Source organism: Nesoenas mayeri, assembly GCF_963082525.1.
Source record: "Nesoenas mayeri genome assembly, chromosome: 21".
Taxonomy (NCBI): Eukaryota; Metazoa; Chordata; class Aves; order Columbiformes; family Columbidae; genus Nesoenas; species Nesoenas mayeri.
In genome coordinates this window covers 2,676,111-2,695,079 of record NC_137571.1, presented here as the reverse complement: position 1 = coordinate 2,695,079, position 18,969 = coordinate 2,676,111, and the positions used below count along the sequence as shown (strand labels likewise).

Below are 18,969 nucleotides of genomic sequence, written 5' to 3'. Positions count from 1 at the left end.
GGACCAAGAATATCCTGGAAATGCCTCGGTTTGCCGAGTTCTCGCACCAAAAGAATGACTGAAACGGCGGGCGGCCGCACGTGAGGCTCCGCGGCACGTGGGGAGGGCGCGATGCCGGGGCGGGGGCTCCCGCTTTCCCCCTGTGCCCATCACCGGGCTGCGCCAGCGCCTCTGGGTGCCCCCACCCTTTGGGCTGGGACGGTAACACCACCACTCTCCTCCAGCAAGAACACAGCTCTGCCCAGCCCTGCTAAACCCTCCTGCTTCGGGGTCCCCGTCACCCCCGGGGATGAGACACCCCAACTGCACGTGGGGTGCAAGGATGGCACCCCCCAAACCGGCACCGCTGCGAGCCCCACGGCGTCGCCTGCCCCACATCCCGGCTGCATCATCCTGCACACGACCCCCCGGGCAACGGGGGAGCCCCGGGGCTGATGTCCCTGCCCGGGGCCACGGGGGACCCTGCGCTTGAGGTATTTTCAGTAGATGAGCAAAGCCAGCGACGATGCGCCCGGGGATGGCGAGGGGGTGAGTCACAGCCGCGCTGAATCAGAGCGTTCATTCGCAGCCACGAAACACGCTCCCATTGCAACCGCCCCAAAGGAGCCCAAACAGCCGGAAAAAAACCCACTAAAAAGTAACATTAATTTATTAGAACATTCATGATAAAAACCAAGATTCTCTTTACATGTGTTTGGTTTTTTTTTTTTCCTTTTTATACAAGAGAATTTTCATTGCTTTTGTGTTTTATCCTCCTGGAGACAGAGCAGGGCAGGCAGGCGCAGGCAGCGGCGCGGGCGCTCGCCCCCGTGGGACGAAGCCGCACGGACGCCGGTCCCCGGGGTCCCGGTCGGGACGCGGAGCGGGTGGGCATGCGGGACGGGTGCCCACCAAGGCAGAGGGGGTGCGTGGCAAGGCACGGCGCGGGGAGGGGGCGACGAGCACCCCGAAGCATGGGGGGGCAGCACCCGGGTGGCACGTGGTGGGAGCCGGGCGGCAGGTGGGGGACGAGGTGACACGCTCGAGGACAATGCAAGACACCCTGAGCCCAGGAGGGCTGTAAAGTCACCCAAAACACAGCGCTCCCCACAGCCAAGCCTTGGGGACGGACACCCCCAGCCATCCCCCCCAGGGGGGAGATTGTCCCCCCACACCAGCCCCAACGTGTCCCCACACTGGGTGAATTGGCTCTTGGCTCCTCCCCAGCTCCTCTTGGTTGCAGGGAGAGCAAAATAATCCTCCCCATGTAGCAAACGGAACCCCCCCCATGTCCCCTCCCCGTGCCTGGGGGGCCCGGACGCCGTCTTTGGTTAAGAAGCGGCCGATGCCGCTGCCGCGCTGGCACAGGGCGAGGTGGCAGAGGGTCCCCGCGGGGACGGGTGACAGGCAGTGGTTCCAGGAGGGACAGAGAGGCCCAGGCTTGCGGGGCCGCTCGAAGCGAGGGGGGACCCGGCTCCCCCCTTGCATGGCTATAGGAGGTTTATTGAACAAGACCTGGCGTGAAATGTGGGGCTGGGGGAGAAGAGGGTCCCGGGGGGCAGGCGGCCCCGTGGGGGACACGGCCACAGCGGGGAGCAGCGGCACGAGCCTGGGGGGTCCCAGATGAGGGGGTGGGTGTCCCAGCCCAGAGCCCAGCTCCTGTCTTCCCATCTCCCCACTCCGGAGCAGGTAAAACACCAGCCAGGGAGAGACGAAGCCTTGGACCCCCCAGCCCCCCGGGCAGAGCCCACCCTGCGCCAGCAGGTCCTGAGTGGGGAAAAGCCCCCCCGGGGCTGCGAGGCACCTGCAGGTACAAGTGCTGGGCGGTAAATTGTCCGTCACCCCCAGCCCACGGTGGCTGAGGAGCCCGGTGACACCCCGGGGGCTCCGTCTCCGCTGCGCGGGGCCAGCCCAGGGCTCGCTGGGCAGAGCTGTCCTGGCAATCCCGGTCCATCCAGGATGGTCTCTCCATCCCAAACCCGGTGTGTAGTGCGAGAGGAAACAAAAAGGAGAGCAAAGAAAGAACGAATGAAGAGAGAAAAACCGTACAGAGGCGTGGGAGGCTTCGCACACCGGCAGCTACTGGCCCTTGGGGATGAAGGGCTCCCCCTCCTCCGGCTCCGGCCGCGGCCCCGGGTCGCTCAGACATCGCAGCATCCGCTGGTTGCTGGGGCTGTCGCTGGTCCCCGGGGTGAAGACGTCGTCAGTTCCTGGGGAGGAAGGCTCCTTCGCCCGCATCACCAGCCCTTCCTCATCCTCCTCGGGCGAGGGCGGGAGCCCACCGCAGCCCTTGGGCTCCTCGTTCACCAGGTCCACAGACTCCGGGGACTGCGGGGACGCTGGGTCGATGGTGATGATGGGCAGGTTCTCCGAGTCTGCCTTGGGTTCATAGGCCAGCGGGTCTGGGGGGGCAGAGGGGGGTGAGGATAACGTGGGGAAGGGAAAAGGGGTCTCAGGGACCCCCAGCTAATGCACCCCAGATGTTTGGGGCTGCGACGCCTGGGTTGTCTTTCTCTTGATTTCTAAGCCTGTTGTTCAACTCCTTTTTTCTGATCTCCACATCCCATCTGGAGCCTCTCCAGACAGCCCAGCCCTGCTTCCCACACTGAGCCGCTCGCAAGGGACGGAGCTGCCCTCTGCCGATGAACCGCCGGCTCCGCCAGCACCGCCGTCACACCCTGTCACGCTGTCCCCGGAGCAGGAGAGGACACGCAGAACAGGAGGAACCAAAGATGGCAGAGAAAATGCGTGCTGGGGGTGCAGGGCAGGTCTTGGTGCTGAGCACTCCCGGCCCTCTCCCCCGCAGAGGGCAGGGACCGGCACATCCAGAGATGTGGCTGCGCGGATGGACCGAGCTGAGCAGCCAGGCTGATTTTCCAGCAGGAACCGTGCTGGGAAGTGAAATGGGGGATTCTGCCCAGGCTGGAGAGCAGCAAATGCTGGGGCTGGGTTCATCACACACAGGGGAGCGGGATGGGGATGATCGGGGCTGGGGAGCTGCAGGTGAGCTGCAGGAAACGGCCTCAAGTTGCGCCAGGGGAGGTTGAGGTTGGATTTAGGAACAATTTCTTCCCCAAAGGGCTGTGGGGCATTGGAACAGGCTGCCCAGGGCAGTGCTGGAGTCACCAGCCCTGGAGGGCTGGACAGACGGACATGAGGTTCTCAGGACATGCGGCAGTGCCGGGGGTGGGGGAGCGGTTGGGCTCAATGAATTTGAGGGGCTTTTCCAACCAAAACGGTTCTCTGCTTCTATCAAAGTGCCGGTGACGCCCAGCGAGGTGCCCGCAGTGACGATCCCCAGCAGCTCCACCCCACCTACCTGAGCCGATGCGAGCCCGGGACATGGTGGGCGAATCCAGCTTGTGAGCCGGCACCGTCAGGTAGTTGTTCATCTGGAATGGGAGCACAGGGACCGTTTCTATTGGAGCGTCCGGGATAAACGGGGAGGGGGAGGCAGGGAACTGACCCTGGGATGAGTGAGAAGCAGCAGTGGGACACAGAGGACACGTGTGTGCATCCTCCAAGCCACGCTGCAAGGACTCGCTAAGGGCATGGGGGGTTCAGAGGACCCCAAGGTGTGTGAGGGTGACCCAGTGGCATCTGAACCTTGTTCCCCTCCCCATACAGGACCCTGATGTCCTTCCCAGGCTGGGAAGCCCTCCTTGGCCCCACATCCCCGCCCAGCCTGCGGCAGCATCCCTGCTCCAGCATCCCCGCTCCAGCATCCCTGCTCCAGCATCCCTGCTCCAGCACCCCCGTGACACCTTCTGTTCCAGCTGCCGGGCCTTCTGCCGCCGCAGGAGCATCTGGTTCCAGGCTTCCTCGTAGGGGTCGGCCATGAGCGTGTGCCGGTTGTAGGATCGCAACTGGGAGAAGACCCCGAGATAAGAAAATGTTAAAACGAGACACACAGACAGGCTCCGTTTCCCTCGGAGGTGGATGAAACAGCCATCGTGGACACCTTACCCGCTGCCTGGTTTTCTGCAGGTTGTTGCGAAGGATTTTGCGGATCTCCTCCTCCTTGTCCTTGGACAGGGCGGGCAGGATGCGCTCCACGGGGAGGGTCTTGGGGTTGATGTTCCTGCAGGGACAGATGGGGTTCAGAGTGACACAGTGATGGCCATGGCAGGGCCCATGGGCTCCTTGCCCTGTGGCCACAAGCAGGGAATGCTCAGCCTACACGGGGCCGGTCAGAGGCACAGGACGGCCAGGGAACTCACTGGATGGAGACGGTGGAGATAGCGGAGGGGATCTTGCCTATGCCCCCGCTCTCCACCAGCTCGATCGCCTGCTTCATCTCCATCTTGTGATAGAATGCGATGAGTTGGGGCTCCTTGGAGCGCTCCCCCGCTATCAGGCACTTCTTCACGTACTTCTTGTTGAAGCGATTCAGCCTTCCCGAGGACAGGAGGAAAGGAGGAGCAGAGATATATCAGACCTGGCCCTGCACCAGCACCACCTCCCTGCTCCCCATCCCTCGCCCAGGCCAGCAGAAGATCATAGAGTCATCAAATATTTTGGGTTGAAGGACCTTCCCAGCTCCCCGAGTGCCCCCCTGCCATGACAGGGACATCTTCACCAGCTCAGGGTGCTCAGACCCCGTCCAGCCTGGCCTGGGATGTCTCAGGGATGGTTCATCCACCACCTCTCTGGCCAACCTGGGTCAGGCTCTCACCACCCTCAGGGCAACAATTCCTTCTCATGTCCAGCCTGAATCTCCCTCCTTTAGTTTAAACCATCACCCCTTGTCCTGTCACAACAGCCCCTGCTCAAAAGTCTGTCCCATCTTTCTCATTGGCCCCTTTTAAGTCCAGAAAGGCCACACTAAGATCTCCCTGGAGCTTCTCTTGTCCATCTGAACACCCCAACTCTCTCAGCCCATCTGTGTGGATATCACAGCCTGGGGAAAAACCTCACGCACGGCTGATAAACCTCTTGTGTCATGATTCAAACCCTTCCCCATCTCTAACACAGGTCTCCCCAGTCACCAAACCTCCACACTCACTTGTCCTTCCAGTGGTGATGCCCATAGTGACCACAGATGTCCTCGATCCCCGTCAGAAGGTGATCCAAGAACTGCAAGAGAAGGTCCGAGGTGTAGGCAGCTCGCAGGGCTGTTGCCCACCCTCTCCCCACCCGGACACCTATGCTGACACGGGGGTGAGGGCACTTGGGGGGCAAAATTAGGGCTGTGGGTCCAGGATGGGCCTCAGGAGGGCAGCACAGTCCTACCCAGCCAGGCTGCTGGGCTACCAGGCACAGGGGAGGTCTGGGTCAGAGCGGGCACTGGACAACACAGACGGGGAGAACCCTCGCTCCGTCCCCCCTTACCTTGGGCACCGATTTAGGGGCAGGTCCCGCTCTGTAAACCCGCCTGGTTACAGCGGTGGAGGTGGCAGAAGCAGAGAGAGAAGAGGGCAAAAGCGGCGAAGAGAAGGGCCGGCCGGGCGCAGCGGGTTACCTGCGTGTGGATCTCTTCGTTGATGGAGCGTTTAGTCTCTTGCTTCTTCTTCACGGCCAGCAGGTCCACCAAGGGCCGGATGGTCATGCCCTGGGGAATGGGAAGGGGGGTGAGACCCCAAGGGAGAGGGACGGGTTCAGCACAGCCAGACCACAGGGCTCCTGCACTGCTGGTGTCACTTCATAGAATCACGGAATAGTTTGGGTTGGAGGGACCTCCCCAGCCCCCCAGTGCCCCCCTGCCATGACAGGGACGTCTGCACAGCTCAGGGTGCTCAGACCCCGTCCAGCCTGGCCTGGGATGTCTCCAGGGATGGTTCATCCACCACCTCTCTGGCCAACCTGGGCCAGGCTCTCACCACCCTCAGGGCAACAATTCCTTCTCATGTCCAGCCTGAATCTCCCTCCTTTAGTTTAAACCATCATCTCTTGTCCTATCGCAACAGACGCTGCTCAAAAGTCTGTCCCATCTTTCTTATCGTCCCCTTTTAAGTCCAGAAAGGCCGCACTAAGGTCTTCCCGGAGCTTCTCTTCTCCAGCTGGACACCCCAACTCTCAGCCTGTCCCCAGCAGAGCTGTTCCAGCCTCGGGTCATTCCTGGGGCTCCTCTGGCCCCTCTCCAGCAGCTCCATGTGTGTCCTGTGCTGAGGACCCAGAGCTGGACGCAGTACTCAAGAGCTTTTGGAGAAAGGGGCCAGTGACGGGGTTAGGGATGGAGGCTGGAGATGTGCTCCTCACTCTCCACACACACGTGTGGCTCCCCCTTTCCCTCTGAAACCAGATGGTCCCCACCTGCGGGCCACCAACCTGCACGAAAACGGTGAAGAAGATGACGGTGATGATGGCTGTGAGGAACATGTCCCTCATGCCGAAATGCTTATAGTCCAGGAGGTAGCAGAGCGAGAAGGCGATGGCTCCCCGTAGGCCCCCGTAGGCGATAATGAACTGGTCCTTCGGCGTCAGCTTCACAATTCGGAACTTGTTGATGAACCAGGTGAGGACCAGGACGCCTGGGGGGGTGGGGCAGGGACGTGGGTGAGTGGATGGTGGAAAATGTCCTCCAGCCCCAAAAGGACCCGCCGAGCTGTGTCACCCCCTCAGGGCCATGGGTGCAGGTGGGTGCTGTCCTGTTTGCTCATCCCAACACCCCTCACCAGCTTCAATCCCACGTCGAGCACAAACGTGGCCTCTACCCCACCTCCCCACAGAGCCAACTCCAGCAAGGCTGATGCCCACGGTGGAGCAGTGCCTCCCAGTCAACCCCAGTCTCCCCAGCAACGCAAACTGGGGCCTCATGGCTCTGAGAGTTCACCCATGGCCATCTCCGAGGACTTTGCCACCACACTGCCACCTCACCTAGAACTCTCGCGATGAGGCAGAAGAGCAACGTGCTGATGACGAAGGTCCAGTTCCAGTAGTGGTGGCCGGCCACGGTGGAGACACCCAGGAAGATGAAGATGAGGGTCTCGCTCACACTGCTCCACATCTTGAGGAAATACTTGATGGTGGTGTGGGACTTGTGCGAGATGTTGGCTTCCACGTAGGGCCGCATGACCACGCCAGAGGCGATGAGCCTACGGGCAAGGCCAGGGCACTCAGCAGCCACGGGGACACGGGGACAGCCCCGCCTGCTACTGTGTGCCCAGGAGAATCATAGAATCACAGCACAGTTTGGGTTGAAGGGACCTTAAAGCTCCCCCAGTGCCCCCCTGCCATGACAGGGACATCTTCACCAGCTCAGGGTGCTCAGACCCCGTCCAGCCTGGCCTGGGATGTCTCAGGGATGGTTCATCCACCACCTCTCTGGGTACCTGGGCCAGGCTCTCACCACCCTCATGATAAAATACTTCTTCCTTATACCTAGTTCATCACATAGTAGATCATACTCCAGTTATACCCTGTATTGCATGCGTTTCTGGATTCCTTTTGGCCTCGGTTGTGCTGCTGCTGAGCCGTTCATTGCAGCAGGCAGTCAGAAAAGGTTTCTCTTAGACTGTTTGTATATCACACATGTAAACACTTTGTCCTAACTCGGTGGCTGTTTTTCCATATATGTGAGCACTACTTGCCCAGTGTAATTGTTCTTACACTTAAAAAGGTATCCATTGCTACTCTTCCTTTTATATCAGGCTTTTCCTTCTACCTTCTACTTGTATTTTATCTAAAAATTAAAGTAGAATAGGACGTGCTGCCAGTGCCCTGGGATCTGTGGGACAACACCAGAGTCACTTCCCGCATCTGCCTTCCCGCACATCCCAGCCCAAACACACCCTCACTGGGCACGTACTGGCCATACTGGGACAGCCAGAAGCTGCGGTGACACCGGAGTCAATCCTCCCAGCGGCCCTGGGGACCGGAGGCACCTCACCCAGCCCTGCCCAACTCACGCCATGATGCCCGAGAGGTGGAAGAGCTCGGCGGAGAGATACGCCATGTAGCTGTAGAGGAAGACGAAGAGGGGCTCGATGACTCGGATGTGGGAGGTGAAGCGGGATGTGAAGGCGGCGATCACCCCATAAATGACACCCACGAAGACGCCGCCCAGCGACACCACGAAGAAGCTGAGGAAGCCGAGGATGATATCGATAATGGTGACCTGCTCGAAGGTGGCGAACTCCTCAAAGAGGTGGTAAAGGACCTGGGAAGGAGAAGGGAGAGGGGGGTTCACACTGTCCCCCTGGTAAGGGACAGCCTCATCTCGGAGGAAACCGGCACAGGGCCCTTCCTTGGGACAGCAAAGGTGAGACGAGCAACACCTGAGATGAGCAGTGCCCGTGCTCGGTGACCCTGAGCTTGGCCACAAAACACTGCTGGTGCTTTGCTGTGCAAGACACAGACCCAGAGGGACCAGCTCCCCATTCTCTGTGGCCCACAGGGAGACAGAAACACAGAATCATTTGGGTTGGAAAAGACCCTCAAGATCATTGAGTCCAACTGTGGCAGTTGCTCTTCCCACCCTGAGAACTGGTGTGGCAGTTGCACATCCCCGTCTGAGAACTGGAGCCTTCAATGGGGCAGTTAATGGCTCTTCTGTGGGACTCGGAGCTGGTTGACAGGGCTGTTAGCAGAGGAGGGGCCCAGAGAGGCTGAGAAGCTTCTGGGATGCCCACAGCCAGATCCGATCAGACTATAAACGGGGCTCCCGCTGAGATCCCCTGTGTGTGATCTCGGAGCAGCGGCTCTGCTGGGCCGGAGCCCCTTAGACTGGAACGCCGTCTAAGGAAACTTCCCAGGATTGGGAGCGTCTCAGCTCCTTGTTTGAATCAGCGATAATTTACTGGATATATCCTTGAATAAGTCCTTGCCTAACTAGGTGAGCGTGAGTCCTTGCCTAACCAGGCGAGTGAGTACCCTTGAGTCAGAGGGCTCTGGTTTGTTTCTTGTGTGTGTGCATGCACACTGTGGATCCTCATTATTCTCATTTTGCTGTACCCCAATAATCTCCTCAACTGATATATGAACCTGTACTTTATGTTGTTGGAGTGCTAACTAATTGTATAAACGTCATTTGGGTCGGTTTATTGGCTGCACTCTTCCAGCCAGAATAAAGTCTGTTTTGGAACTTGTTGTCCGCCTAAAACTGCCTTTGGGTGCCTCCCTGACACCGACAATTAACCCACTCCTGGCAGTGACCCACATCCCTGAGAACCTCATCTGCGCATGGTGCCATGGGAGGTGTGTCTGGGCCAGCTCTGCCCTCCAACACAGACCCTGCAGGGAGCCCCTCTGGTCAAAAAAGCGGGGAGACGTGGCTGGGACAAGCCCCGCAGTGGGACAGCGTGTTCCTCGTCACCAGGAACCTCGTCAGCAGCGTGCGGCGCAGCGGACAGCTGGGATGTGGGAGAGGAGCCAGGAAAAAGCCATGGGTTAGGAGTAAATCCGGAGGTCAGCTCTGCAGAGGGGACGTCACGCTGACGGCGGAGCCAGCACCTGGACACAGATGGCCTTTGGAAATGGCACAGCCCCAGAGAGGGTGGTTGGGTCCCCAAAGGTCCCTGTGAAGCTGCTGCTCAAAGACTGGGGTTCAGGGGTGACCAAGGGGGTCTACCCTGGCTGTAGCCCCCACAGCTTCCCCCCGGCCACCTGTACTCTAATCCTGACCCTGACTCTAACTCTATTCCCTAACCCTAATCTAAACCTAACCCTAAACCTTATCCAACACTAACCCTTATCTAAATGATAACCCTAGTGCTAACCCTAAATCTAAATGCAATCCTAACTCTTAAACCTAACTTAACCCTTAAACTAAGCCCTAACTTGTACCCTAACACTAACCTTAACTGTAATTCCTAACCCTAACTCCAAGTCTAACCCTAAACATCTAACGCTAACTCTACCCCTAACCAAAACCGTAACACCAGACCCTAACTCTAACCCTCCCCCCAACTGGTAATGCCAACTCTAACCCTAACCACCATCCAACCCTAGCTGAAACCCTAACCTTAAGTCATAACTGCTAACCCTAACCCCATCCTTAACTATAATACTAACTCATTCCCTAATCACTAACCCTTCCCCTAACCCATAAAACTAACCCCTAACCATAACAACATATATGAACATTCAGTGCCCTGCGCTCCCACCTCCTCGGCGCTGCAGCTGGGGCACAGCGAGGAAGACCACGCGAGGAAGGCGACGGGAGGAGCAGCAGCGACATGGCAGCGCTGCCTGACCCCGCGCCGGCCCCTCGCTCTCCCGCTCGGCCAGGACAGGCTCGAGCACGGCCACGGGCAGCCATTTCACCCCGCAGAGCAGATCCCCAGCAGATCAAGGCATTGGGGACAATCCTGCTCGTCACCCAGAGGCGGGAGTTGGTCGGGGACGTGCTCTTGGCCTCCCCAAACCACCAAGGAAAACACTTCACCTTAACTCACCTCTGTAGTGTTTTAAGTCGCTCTATTTGGCTTTACAACCTTCAAAAGGTGAGGAGCAAGTGGAGCTGCTGCTGGCAGGAGGCACCTGGCAGCTTGCAATGGCCCATCTAAGGTTCTGCCCACAGCGACTGATGGACAGCTGCCCATCCTGGTGCCACCACCCAAAAAAGCTCCACTGAAGCAAACCCTGTCCCCTCGGGTGATCCCCTCGTGCACTTACGACTGTGACGGCGTCGTTCAGCAGGGATTCCCCGAACACCAAGATGTGGAGCAGCTCGTTGATGTGGATCTCCTCAAAAACGGCCAGCACGGCCACTGGGTCCACGGCCGAGATGATGCTGCCGAAGAGCAGGTTGGCCAAGAGGCCGATGTGGTTCAGGCCGGGGCCACCGAGCTGGCACACGGCGTACATGAGGCCACCCAAGAAGAAGGCGTTCCAGAGCGTCCCCACCACGGCGAAGATGAGGATGGTGCCCAGGTTCTCGGTGAACTGGCGCAAGGGGAGGAAGTAGCCGGCATCCAAGATGATGGGTGGAAGGAGGACAAGGAAGAAGATGTCCGACTTGAGGATGGGGGGTTTTTCGCCCACCCCTTTGATGAGCCCCCCAACCAGAAGGCCCACCACGATGAGCAGGCAGCTCTCAGGGACGATGCTGGACACTGAAGGGATCACGTGGAAGCCTAGAGAGAAGGAGAAGAGAGCAAGACACATGTTTGCTGTGTGAACGGAGGATGGTCTGTGCAGGACACCCTTGCAGGAGCCAGGGACCAGCTCCCAGCCCTCGCTCCGCTCCTCAGGATCCTTTTCTCTTTGTGCGCCTCAGTTTCCCCTTCTAACCCCCTTCCTCCCCACGCTGTAAAGTAGAACCTGTGGCTTCACCAGCCCCGTATACCCTGATATTGCTTGATCTCAGCCCAGAATAATAACAGTGAGGTCCAGTTCAAAAGGTGGCAGCCGCCCTCTGGGCACCCCAGGGTCTCTGAGGGGACCCCAGACTCCCATCTGTGGCACAGGCAGCATGACCCACATTTCATAGAATCACAGGATGGTTTGGGTTGAAGGGACCTCCCCAGCCCCCCAGTGCCCCCCTGCCATGACAGGGACATCTTCACCAGCTCAGGGTGCTCAGACCCCGTCCAGCCTGGCCTGGGATGTCTCAGGGATGGTTCATCCACCACCTCTCTGGCCAACCTGGGCCAGGCTCTCACCATCCTCAGGGCAACAATTCCTTCCTCATGTCCAGCCTGAATCTCCCTCCTTTAGTTTAATCCATCACCCCTTGTCCTATGGCAACAGGTCAGCCGGGACCCGCTGGGCTGACACCCCAGCCCCGACGCAGCTCAATGCCAAGCACAGCAGCGCTTCAGCCAACGCACCGACACCACGGAAGGATTCTGGGTTCCCTGGATCCTCTCCCAGGCTTTATAATTATTATTTTGAAGCGAGGCACATTTGTTCCCTGGCAAGGGAAGCGGTTTAAAATAAGGAACCCTGCCTTGGCATCCCATGTTCCCCCGTTCCTTCCGGCCCGGCGGCTCTGCCATCTGCACAGCATTTCACAGCAGATAAAAGAGAAAATATTCCCTAACGAGTCAGCATCCCGCCGATGATCTGGAGCTGCTCTGGGCTGTGGCAAAACCCCGCCGAGCCTGCGGGGACCACATCTGCGCTCATCCCTCCTCCACCTGCACGGCCGAGCGGGGAAAGTGCCGCACGGATCTGGCTCCGATGGGAAAAGCAGCTGCTTCCACAATCCCTCATTGCACTCGAGGCTCCATGCAGGGCCAGACACACCATTTTGGGTCCTGGGTGTTGCAGCGAGTCTGGTTTCTACGTCGGCTCTGCCGCAGCAGCACCCATCACTGAGCAAACCCCCTGTGGTGCTCTGGTTGGGGCACTGGGGACACCGGGAGGGGACGGGAACCAGCCCATTGCTCTCCCAGTGTCCAACCACCTGAATTAGGTTGAAAGAGGCTCTCCTGCCCCTCTGCTCTGCCCTGGGGAGACCACACCTGGAATCTTGTGTCCAGCTGTGGCCCCTCAGTTCCAGCAGGACAGGGAACTGCTGCAGAGAGTCCAGCGCAGCCACCAAGATGCTGGAGGGAGTGGAGCATCTCCCGTGTGAGGAAAGGCTGAGGGAGCTGGGGCTCTGGAGCTGGACAAGAGGACACTGAGGGGGGACTCATTCCTGGGGATCAAGATGGAAAGGGGCAGTGTCAGGAAGATGGAGCCAGGCTCTGCTGGTGACAACCAGGGACAGGACAAGGGGCAATGGGTGCAAACTGGAACACAGGAGGTTCCGCTGGAAGATGAGAAGAAACTTGTTGGGGTGAGGGTGGCAGAGCCTGGCCCAGGCTGCCCAGGGGGTTGTGGAGTCTCCTTCTGTGCAGACATTCCAACCCACCTGGACACCTTCCTGTGTAACCTCATCTGGGTGTTCCTGCTCCATGGGGGGATTGCACTGGATGAGCTTTCCAGGGCCCTTCAACCCCTCACATTCTGGGATTCTGTGTGATTCTGTGAATTCAGAGACCCCCCGGCATGACTGAGGTTTCTGATTTACCCCCACAGGGTTTTTCTCCTGTCTCCGATCCCCCACCCAAGGCAGGGAGCTCCATGGGGGGGAAAGACAATAATCCCCTTTTCCAAGCTCAGCTCAAGCAAACGCCGGGAACAACCGGCCCTTCCAGCACTCCAGATGACCACCCATCTCAACATATGGCAGCCCTGGCCAAAATAAGGTTTAAAGCCGCACAAGCAGCGAGAAGCCGGCAGAAAACCAGTTTTCGCTTTGCTAAGTATGTTCAATCATGAAGAAAACACAAACGCTGACAATTAAGCATCTCTCGCTTCTTCCCCACAGGCCCCAGGATCCCATTAAACTGGAACATTCGTGTGCTGATGTGAATTCAATGTTTTAGAGCCTTTTTGTAGGGCCCTAAAAATACCCTCGCATGGGCTGCGTGTTAATTATGCCTTTGATTTCGCTGAATCTCAGCCATTTCTCGCTCCCTGCGTTCTCCGCTCGGTATTTTTAGCGCACTCCCAAGCTCATGGGTACCAATCTGTTGCTGGGATCCTGCTGGGATCCAGCTCGGGGTGCTGGGCCAGCATCCCGCGTGGGGCGCGGGTGATGAATGGGGTGAAACGCTCTCACCACGGGGGCGATTCCAGGCTGGGAGAACCATCTCAATCCCAGCTTTTCCCATGGACAATCACTCACTGGTTTTCCTGAACCCCCCCAGGGAGGAGAGTCCCCCGAGAGCCGCCCGCGATCCCCAAATCCCCAGCGCAGTGTGCGTACGGTCACCCCAGCTTCTTCCTTTGGAAAACAGACCCTATGGGAGCAGTTCCCCTCTCAGCGTCATCAAACACCACCGAAAACTATTAAAAGCAAGAATGGTTGAGTAAACATCAACCCCGAGAGCCTGAGCAAACAAGGAAAAGGAATTCCAGAAGTTAATAGTTCGTATTAAAATGGTTCTTCGGCCACATCGCGCAGCCTGGTTTGCGTGTGCCCAGGATCGCTGCCCGCTGGTGCTCAGCTCTTCCTTGGGCTCGGCTTTCCAGTCTGAACTGATTCTATGATCCTCTGATTCTCACACTGTGGCTAAAATAGAGATCTCTGTGCCTTGAGCCACTCACAGCGATTTGGGAACCCCCCTTAAGGCCCAAGGGGATGATCCGCAGCTCTTGAACCAACAGCAGCTCTGGAGGTGGTTTTGGTGCTGGGAGCCTTCGGCAGAAGGCGCAGGGAGCGTCGCTCCTCGCTCAGCCCGTAGCACAGAGCCCTGAGGGTTCCTACAGCACCCATAAGGTCCCCTCCCTCCCCGATGGCATTTCCCCGTCCCACCCATGCAGGACTTCTCTCCCTCCCCATCGCCCCAGCTGCTGCAATCCAGCTCCATATGGTACTAGACCCAAGGTCGGGCTTAGTCAGAGCTCTGGCAGCGCTCGCCTGGATTTAAAGGCCTCTCTTAAAGCGGCGCGGAAAGAACATTTTAATCACATTCTAATCAAATACTTGAAAAGAAGGTTTATGATGAAAGCAAGGAGGTAAAGCTTTCATGTGCTCCCCTGCTCCGGGCCACGTCTGGGAGGTGTTTCTACCTCCCACCATGGGGACATGGCTGGAGTCGGAGCTTTAAGAGCTGCTCAGTCCCCACGGCCCTGAAAAGTGCTGGTGTTTAGAGGTGAGAAATAAAATAAAATTGAAATTTAAAAGTATTTTTCTATATAAAAATATATACAATGTTGATGGCAGCCTGTGTCATGAGACAGCGTGCCAGCCCTGGGGACCATGGGGTCCGCACAGTCTCCCCAGCTGGAATTTCCATCGGCCATCACATCCTCCCAGAGCCGCAGGTTGAATTAGGCTGGGACTAACGCCCCTTCCTCTCCCAGGAGGAAAAGAGACAGGAAGGAGGGAGGAAGAAAAGCCACTCGGTTGGCGTTTGAGCTGGAGCCGGGTGCAAAAGGGGAGGAAAGAGGGACGGGAGCACGTGCCGCGGCTGCTCGGCACCGTCACGGTTAAGCGCGACGCTGCGGCGGCTTCGCCGGGAGGCCCACGCACCCGCGGCAAGGCCGGGCTGCTCCAGAGGTGCCTGTTAGCTGAGAGGAGGCACAAGGAAGGAGCCCGGTTACAACAACGCCCCATCCTCCCGGGGCAGCAGTTCACGGGAGCAGCTGCAGGCTCCGGCAGGCAGGCGGCAGCCCCGAGAGAGAAATCACACAATGATTAACCAGGGATTAGGCGGCTCAGTCACCTCCTGGATGATTCTTTTTCTCCTGAAAGGAGGTAGATGAGGGGTTAGCGTGGGCAGTGAAGACCCCCGGGTGATGCTGCTGGCGGGGACCCCTGGGTGGTGTTTGGGCTGCAGGGTGGGATGGAGCAGCACAGGGTTTGGGTGCGGAGCTGGAAAAGCCCCAGGAGAAGACACGGGGGGCCGGGAAGGAGGCGGCGAGGGGGAGCAGGCATGCTCAGAAGGGCTGCCCTTCTGAAGGACACTGCAGAGGACCGGCTGGAGGACACACACGTGGCTCGGCAGCACCAGGGTCCCTCCAAAGGCCACTTTAACCCTTCAGGACACCCATCTGGCAGGGACGCGGAGACCACGGACAGCCCGGGCACGTGGATGTTTTGCTGGATGAGCCACAAAGTCACTGATGTGTCACCATCCACGGGGACTCGTCATCTGCAAAGCCATTACCCAGCACCGTCCCCTTATTTCTCCGCTTAGACGCAAGCGCGGGGCGGGGGGGGCCGGGGCTGCGCTCCAGGGTCTGCAGAGCGCCGAGACCCCCCCAGCCTGGAGCGCACACCCTGTATTTTGGGGTAGCAGAGGCTTGAGGTTGTGGGTTAAAACCCTGCAAGGATGGCGACGCAGGAACAGAACGTTTTGCAACCAGCTCCCAGGTGCAAACACATCTCAGGCTTTTAGATTCCAGCCACGGCTTCTTTCTATTTATTCCCTTTCCGCCCCAAAACGGTGCTGGATTGCTCTGCTCCCTGCCCGGCCATCAGCCGCTGCTGCTGTCACCCAAAGAGCAGCCAGGTTTGCCGATTGCTGGTGGCCTCCAGCACAACCCTCGTGGGTCCTGCTGTGCATCCTCCTTTGAGAAACAGAGCTGGATCCATCGACCGAGGAACCCGGGGAAGGGCACGGACAGAGCTGCACCAGATACACCCGGCACCAGATACAACGGGGAAGTCTCGAGGGAGGGGGATGAAAATTGAACTTGCTAGAAAGGAATTAAATAGCTGGCGATTTACGCCTAAAAATAGAGCGAAGCCACGGCTGGTGTGACCCCACAAGGGGAGGTGGGAAAAGTGCGGTACTTAAATTACAGCCCTCGCGTCCCACGAGCTCCAGCGTCAGCACCTGCCCTGGACCTTCAGCCTCACTGAGCACCAGCGCCGCCCCCGCCGGCCTCGCCAAATCCGTTTGTGCTTCACCACGGAGCGGGTCCAGGTCTCCCGCGTGGTCCTGCAGCTCTCTTTGGGTTGGTTTTGGCCATTTGGGTTGGTTGGGGCAACCTTTAAGATAAGCATCCAACAGCCGCCTAGTTCCGAATGGGAAGCTTTGATTTTCCACCCCAAAGTGACATTTCCTGGTTAGAATTGGACTTGGTTTTGTTTTTTGAATACAATGGTACAGAAAGAGCTCCTAAGGAAAACCATCTCCCCCATATCAAATCAAACGTTTCACTCAACCCTCATTATTTTCTTGTCGCTAATTATGAAGAAAAGCCAAGAACCAGGAAGGTATAGTAATTAATTTATAGTGCTTTTTGTGACTCACTGAGTTAATGCAGACACCACACAGCCGGCACCCATCCAAACCTGCTGTGTGCAAAGTGAGACGGGCACAGAAGGGAAAAGCAAGAAGCCCAGCCCTGGTTTTGGGGGTCACTCCCCTGCACCCCAGCCTGGTGCTCAGGACTCAGCTTAAAATCCACGAGCATCCCCACAGCCTCCAGCCAGTCCCCGTCTGCATGGAGCGGGGATCGAATACAATCGCTTTGTCTGCTAAAAGCAAATCCAGATGGGATGTGGGTGGGAGGGAGACGAAGCCCCGCGGGGTCCGTGCACCCAACACAAGGTGCCAGCGCAGCCCGGTTGGGATGCCGAGCAGCCCCCCGTCCCCAGCTCTGAGCTGCATCGCACACAAAGTCCCTACAAGTTGTGTCATCGCAGTCAATAGCCATTAAGAGCCGTTGCTAATTGCCAAAGGTACGGTTTTATTTCCTCTCGGTGTGACGTTGTCCCTCTCGCCTTGCTCAAACACCCGGGTCCCACCTCGCAGCCGCTGCATCGCGCCTTGTTTTCGCTCTTTTCCCCCTGTACTGCAAACAAACCGGGGACAAATGGAGATTTTGCTGCGATAGGAGAGCGAGAGGCGCCTGGTACAGCCTCCGGCTCGCTAAATCCCACGCACTCAGCCCCAACGCCCACGATGTGTGTGAGAAGGTGACCTGCCTGGCCCCTGCTTGCTTTGCAACAGATAAGAACAAGCGTCGATAGCATCGGGCCAGCCCACGAACGAGTCACAACCTGAAAGATATGGAACAAAAAGCAGACGCTGTGGGGTACCAGCGTGCAACAGCCTGGCTGCAGCCACCGATAGCGCGGGGACTTTGCAAGGGCTCGTGCAAACGGGCTGTGCCATCCAAAGAGGTGCAAAGCTTCATGCTTTGGCTGTGCAGCACCCTCCCAGATGTGCACAGCATCTGGGAGCAGAGATGGGCCTATATTATTCAATATATTCATCAATGATTTGGATGAGGGAATAAAGTGCACTATCAGCAAGTTTGCTGGTGACACCAAGCTGGGAGCAGTGGTGACACTGGAAGATGTGCTGCCATGAGAGACCTGGACAGGCTGGAGAGCTGGGCAGGGAAACATTGAATGAAATAGAACAAGGGCAAGTGTAGAGTTTTGAATCTGGGCAGAACAACCCCAGGTTCAGTGTAATTTGGGGAATGACCTATTAGAGAGCAGCGTAGGGGAAAGGGAGCTGGGGGTCCTGGGGACAGCAGGGTGACCATGAGCCAGCACTGGGCCCTTGTGGCCAGGAAGCCAATGGGACCTGGGGTGGGTTAGAAGGGGGTGGTCAGTAGGTCAGAGAGGTTCTCCTGCCCCTCTGCTCTGCCCTGGGGAGACCACACCTGGAATCTTATGTCCAGCTGTGGCCCCTCAGTTCCAGCAGGACAGGGAACTGCTGCAGAGAGTCCAGCGCAGCCACCAAGATGCTGCAGGGAGTGGAGCATCTCCCGTGTGAGGAAAGGCTGAGGGAGCTGGGGCTCTGGAGCTGGACAAGAGGACACTGAGGGGGGACTCATTCCTGGGGATCAATATGGAAAGGGGCAGTGTCAGGAGGATGGAGCCAGGCTCTGCTGGTGACAACCAGGGACAGGACAAGGGGCAGTGGGTGCAAACTGGAACACAGGAGGTTCCACTGAAAGAGGAGAAGAACCTTGTTCGCGGTGAGGGTGTCAGAGCCTGGCCCAGGCTGCCCAGGGGGGTTGTGGAGTCTCCTTCTGTGCAGACATTCCAACCCGCCTGGACACCTTCCTGTGTAACCTCATCTGGATGTTCCTGCTCCATGGGGGGATTGCACTGGATGAGCTTTCCAGGGCCCTTCAACCCCTCACATTCGGGGGTTCTGTGCAATACCCGAGGATGGTGACAGCACTAGCAGGAAACCACAAGGTTGTTCTTTTACAGTAGGGCTGGATTTGGAGACGAATAAAGGTTCCAAAAAGATGAGCAGCCCGGGGAACACAAGCAAAGGCATCGCTGCGTCCTGCAGCAGCCGGAGCCACCCGCCGCATGCAGATGAGCCCAGCTCCCCACCCGCCCTGACGCCAGCCCCGCAAGCAAAACGCAGCCCTTGGCACGGGAAATCTCGTGTTCTCTGCCCACAGCCCCGCTGGAAGGTCGCGGGGGAGGAGGAGGAGGAGGAGGAGGATGCTGCGCCGCGGGACCTCGGCAGCACCGCAGTGCTGCAAAGCGGGAGGAGGACGCACCGATCCCAGGCGGGAGAGCTCTGAATCATCCGCAGACACCCTGGATATCAGCCTGCCAGGATGGGCGGCCCCCCCCTTGCAGAAAGCGCTCTGTACACTTATAAACAAGCTGTTTACGCAGCCCAA

The 18,969-nt window shown here is 58.3% G+C and overlaps 1 protein-coding gene across 1 annotated transcript in view; it reads right to left on the bottom strand.

Annotated features, from left to right (window-relative positions):
* Positions 1-245: 245 nt before the first annotated feature.
* Positions 246-18,969, bottom strand: part of SLC9A1 (solute carrier family 9 member A1) — a 30,862-nt gene continuing 12,138 nt past the window's right edge. Inside the window, exons 2-12 of the mRNA XM_080357402.1 lie at positions 10,534-10,994; positions 7,827-8,077; positions 6,796-7,013; positions 6,247-6,449; positions 5,441-5,530; positions 4,985-5,055; positions 4,200-4,373; positions 3,946-4,060; positions 3,744-3,845; positions 3,299-3,371; positions 246-2,381 (exon numbers count right to left, since the gene is read on the bottom strand). Coding sequence (XP_080213528.1) covers positions 2,059-2,381; positions 3,299-3,371; positions 3,744-3,845; positions 3,946-4,060; positions 4,200-4,373; positions 4,985-5,055; positions 5,441-5,530; positions 6,247-6,449; positions 6,796-7,013; positions 7,827-8,077; positions 10,534-10,994 — 2,081 coding nt within the window. The 3' untranslated portion in view covers positions 246-2,058. The remainder of the gene's footprint in view (positions 2,382-3,298; positions 3,372-3,743; positions 3,846-3,945; positions 4,061-4,199; positions 4,374-4,984; positions 5,056-5,440; positions 5,531-6,246; positions 6,450-6,795; positions 7,014-7,826; positions 8,078-10,533; positions 10,995-18,969) is intronic.